The sequence below is a fragment of the Crotalus tigris genome, unplaced genomic scaffold (assembly GCF_016545835.1).
Source record: "Crotalus tigris isolate CLP2741 ecotype Arizona unplaced genomic scaffold, ASM1654583v1 scf7180000017628.32516253702:7417878, whole genome shotgun sequence".
Lineage (NCBI taxonomy): Eukaryota > Metazoa > Chordata > Lepidosauria > Squamata > Viperidae > Crotalus > Crotalus tigris.
The window spans coordinates 4,397,773-4,402,449 of NW_024096523.1; the positions used below are offsets into that span (position 1 = coordinate 4,397,773).

Below are 4,677 nucleotides of genomic sequence, written 5' to 3' on the forward strand. Positions count from 1 at the left end.
TTCACCACCAAAGTGGTTCTAAATTAAGAGATGATATAAACCTATTATTTTCTTCCTCTCTTAGTAAGAGCAGGGGGGTTTGGAGAATTTGGCAATTAAATATATGTGTCTGTGTGCATGTGTGCATAAAGTTTCTGAAGTTGCATTTGATGGAAGTTTCATCAAAATATATGTTCTTGTTTTGGTTGCAGGTGCCTGTTGTGAGGTGCAATTGAAAAGTTAAAGACAGGTTCCAGCATTTTTATTTTGTCAAGTGCTATTGGCAGTCAGATATTCCTCAGCCTGTATCTAGGGTTTGTTTTCAAAATGAAAAACTTTGCATTTGTCTCTTAAATATCATATTAAACCTGTTTTTTAACCTTGGCAACTTTAAGACTCATGAACTTCAACTCCCAGAGCTCCACTGGGGATTTCTGGGACTTGAAATCCACATCTCCTGAAGTTGCTAAATTGGGAAACACTGTCTAACATATCAAATTTAATTTGAATTGCACTTTGTCTTCTAATGTATTAGCGCCATGCAACTGCATGTTATCTAATTTCCTCTACACCTTCATCCAAATCATTAATAAAAATATTGAAGAGTAAAGAGCCCAAACCTCAACTATATGCCAAGACCGTATCTTGTTTCATGAACAAAGTATTTTAAAAGCAAGAGAAAACCCACATTTTTATCTTGACCAATAAAGTTACTCTCCCTAATCTTCCTCCTAAGCATAACTTTATGATCCGAAATAACCTCAATTCAAGATCTAAAAGCATTTAGTATCCTAAACTCCAACCTGCCTGGATCTGAACTAAAGGACACCAACGAAACTGCAGAATTCAGACTGTTTTGTATACCCATGTCTTCTGAGTGGCGCAAAAATTAAACGTCACGCAGAGACAAACCAGGCTTCCCCAGTGGAGCTCCATTACTGTAAAGCAGCATTTTATTTTCTCTCTTTCACCCAAGCCGGTCATGGCCTGCAGCTTTCCGTACAATGACGCAATAAGGAAGATGGCGCCGCCCAGAACAGGCAAAGAGGAACACGCAGGCGTGGACGCGTGCGCTTTGCTGGAGTCCAGGTGGAGAGACTCTCCCGCTTTAGAAGCGTCCTTGTTTGCGGGATTCCCACGTGCAGCGAGAGGGGTTTGTTCCACCGGGCGGACAGGTGCGTGCTGGCTGACCCAGGAGCTTTATTCTTTAAGCGGAGACTTGGGGAGGGCTGTCTGGGACTCAGTTGCAGCTACAGGCAAATTTCTCCAGAGGAGAAAAAAGGCAAAACGTTTGCATCTGCCCCAGGATACTTGTCTCAGGATAACGACGACAATAATGATCAAGGAGATTATATGTTCCTTGGTTCATTGTTTTAATGTTATCGAGTCGAATTTCTTTTTTGCTGATTTGACTTATGAGCCGTCCGGAGTCAAGGAAGTGGAAGGAATTAAAAAATAAACTAGCAACAGTTCAGACGTTACCCCAAATCGTGCTTATTCTCCTCCTCCTCCAGGGAAACTGGGGCCTACAGCAAATGCAGGAAGACTTTGACAAGTTTTGGTGAAGTGATGTGTGTCGATGGTGATGGTGGAGTTTTACTTCGCGGTGGGTTGTTAGGCAGGTGGGATTTAAATTTGCATCAGGAAGGAGTCCACCATGCGTCTTGTGCCTTAGCCATAATTGACTGAATTACATTTTATTGTCAGGATTCATACATGGTCTGACTCTAAGCTGTAAACTACAGTTTGTAGTGCCCAACTCACTTCACAGAATAATGGGGAAAATAGGCACGATTGCCTCCTTGAATTTTTTTCTTATATATTTTTGTGTGTTGTATGATTAATATTTAATCATAATAATGCTGTCTGGTTTCACATCACCCAAAGAAGCCGGCATGTTTTGACTTAGCATGGCATAGTAACCTAGCCACACTTCTGGATTACCTTTTAGTCTGCAGCAGGCTGTTGTTTCTCATCTGAAAGCTAAACTAGTCATTTTCATGGGCTTATTTATACAAGAGTTGCCTCTTTTCTTTACAAAAAAAATGATTGTATTGCACCACAACAGTGTTATTAAATCTGTGGTTCTACACCTCATTTAAAAAAACATACCACCACAACCAAATGTTCATTCAACTTCTAATTGACTTTGGACTCCTTACTGACTATTAGATGGTAGGAGATGTATGTGCAAAAATTATAAAAGGAGAAAGACATATCAACTATCTTTTTCTTGGATAAATACGTCCCTTTTGTTTGCAGAAACAATGTTGAAACTGTTATATATATTGTATTCTGTTATATATATTGTATTCTCTGCTGTTATAGGGAACTTCATAGAATGGAGGCCCCACCTGTTACTATGATGCCAGTCACTGGCGGTACCATTAACATGATGGAACACTTGCTTCAAGGTGAGTTATAGGCAAGGATTTGCTTTATATCTGATTAATTTTACAATATATGTCAGTCCCTTAAAATAATATAATGTTGTTTAATCATTCAAGTAACCTCCTTTTATAACTGTACTACTAATAATATAGAAAGAAATATTACCTAGATTTTGAGCTGGCAACCCATGGGGCTGTTTGACACATTGCACATTGCACAACAATATATACTCAACTGTGAACTAAACTTGACTACTGTAATAACAAATAGTCCTCGACTTACAACAGTTCATTTAGTGACTGTTCAAAGTTACAACAGCACTGAAAAAGTGACTTATGACCATTTTTTACACTTGTGACCATTGCAGCATCCCCATGGTCACATGATTTACATTTGGATGCTTGACAACTGGTTTGTGTTTATGACGGTTGCAGTGTCCCGGGGTCATGTAATCACCTTTTGTGAGCTTCTCACATTAAAGGAAATGGGGATGTCAGATTGACTTAACAACTGTGTTACTGGTTTAAAAACTGCAGTGATTCACTTAACAAATGTGGCAAGAAAAGTTGTAAAATGGGGCAAAACTCACTTAACAAATTTCTCACTTGGCAACAAAAATCTGGGCTCAGTTGTGGTTGTAAGTCGAGGATTACCTATACTTAATTTGGCACCCAACAACTGCTTTACATTCAGATCTCATGAGTTTGGGATGTACAAAGTATAATTTGTGATTAGGCTTCCTGATTAAGAAGAATCATTATAGCCGTATCTTTTGTGAAAGGTTGTGTCTTTTTCTACTCAGTACAGTTTCTAAAGAGACCCTGGTACTATTTGTGGCCCTACAAAGTTTTTAGAAAATGGCAGATTGGTGGACAAGAACAAACTTTGCTGGTGTCAGTAAAGACAAGTTAGCAATCCAGTGTTGCCTTTTCTCCAGGTAGTGTTTTGGATCAAAGTCTGGAGAGTCTGCTTCATCGGCTCCGTGGCCTTTGTGACAACATGGAACCTGAGACTTTTCTAGATCATGAGATGGTCTTCCTTCTCAAAGGCCAACAGGCCAGCCCATTTGTTCTCCGCACACGACGCTCCATGGACAAACCTGGTGCTCCTTGGCACTTGCGGTATCTTGGACAGCCGGAAATGGGAGACAAAAATCGCCATGCCTTGGTACGGAATTGTGTGGATATTGCCACTTCAGACAACCTGACAGACTTCCTGGTAGAAATGGGCTTCCGCATGGACCACGAGTTTGTAGCCAAGGGGCACGTGTTCCGCAAAGGCATTATGAAGATTGTGGTGTACAAAATCTTCCGCATCCTTATCCCAGGAAACACTGACAACATTGAGCCTTTGTCTCTCTCCTACCTTGTGGAGCTCAGCATTGTGGCCCCAGCGGGACAAGACATGGTTTCCGATGACATGAGGAGTTTTGCGGAGCAGCTAAAGCCACTAGTCCATTTGGAGAAAATAGATCCTAAAAGATTGATGTGAGATGGATTGCAATGGCAGCGGGATCTTTCCTTTTACAAAAGTGGAAACATTTCAGAAATACATATACCTCTCATGTCCTAAAGAAAAATAAAATAAGAGAGTCTGGCTGCCTTACCCTAATCCGAATGTAGGTTATTGTCAAAGGATTAACAATAAAGAAGATAATTTTGCTGTTGGCTTCTTCTTTTGATAATGGTAGTCAAATCTTCTTTGAGCCAGATTAATTTGAAATGTTTTTCATTTTCAGATTGGGTTTTTTTGTTTTTATGATCATTGCAATTTTTGTGTAACCTAAAATAATATATATTCGTTCTTTCTGAAGAATTTGCTAAAGTGTATTTAAGTTGCATTTATTAGGGAGACTCCTTTGAGTTTAGACGGATTCCTATCAATCTTTCATCCAGGAGGAGTAATAGGTACAGGTAGAAGTATTAAACAGTTCAATAATAGATTGATACTAGTGGCCCTGTGAAGAATATTTTCCATCACCTTCTAAGAGGAATTAACTCTAATTTCACAGAAATTTCTAGGAGTGTTAAATGTATAAAACAATAACGGATAGAAAGGTGGTCCTCAACATTTGTTTAGTGACCATTCAAAGTTACTATGTCACTGAAAAAAGGGAACATACAACCAGTCATCACACAACCGTTGCAGCATCCCCTTGTTCACACAATCACAATTTGGAAGCTTGGTGACCAAGCTCACATTTACAACGGTTGCGACCTTCCAAGGTCCCCTGATCATATTTTCCAACCTTCCCAGACAGCTTCTGACAAGCAAAGTTAATGGGGAAGTTGGCAAGGAAGGTTGCAA

The 4,677-nt window shown here is 39.7% G+C and overlaps 1 protein-coding gene across 1 annotated transcript; it reads left to right on the forward strand.

Moving 5' to 3' along the window:
* Positions 1 to 927: 927 nt before the first annotated feature.
* MED18 (mediator complex subunit 18) lies at positions 928 to 4,031 on the forward strand. The gene is made up of 3 exons (XM_039334276.1): positions 928 to 1,154; positions 2,308 to 2,393; positions 3,308 to 4,031. Exons 2-3 carry the CDS (start codon positions 2,321 to 2,323, stop codon positions 3,859 to 3,861), a joined length of 627 nt encoding a protein of 208 aa, XP_039190210.1. The 5' UTR covers positions 928 to 1,154; positions 2,308 to 2,320; the 3' UTR covers positions 3,862 to 4,031.
* The last annotated feature ends 646 nt before the right edge of the window (positions 4,032 to 4,677 follow it).

What these genes read in the sequence shown, in the direction of transcription:
- MED18 (XM_039334276.1), top strand. Translation starts at nt 2,321, where the DNA reads ATGGAGGCCCCACCTGTTACTATGATGCCAGTCACTGGCGGTACCATT. An exon ending in GATGGAACACTTGCTTCAAG is followed by an intron (nt 2,394 to 3,307) that starts GTGAGTTATAGG and finishes CCTTTTCTCCAG; the next exon opens with GTAGTGTTTTGGATCAAAGT.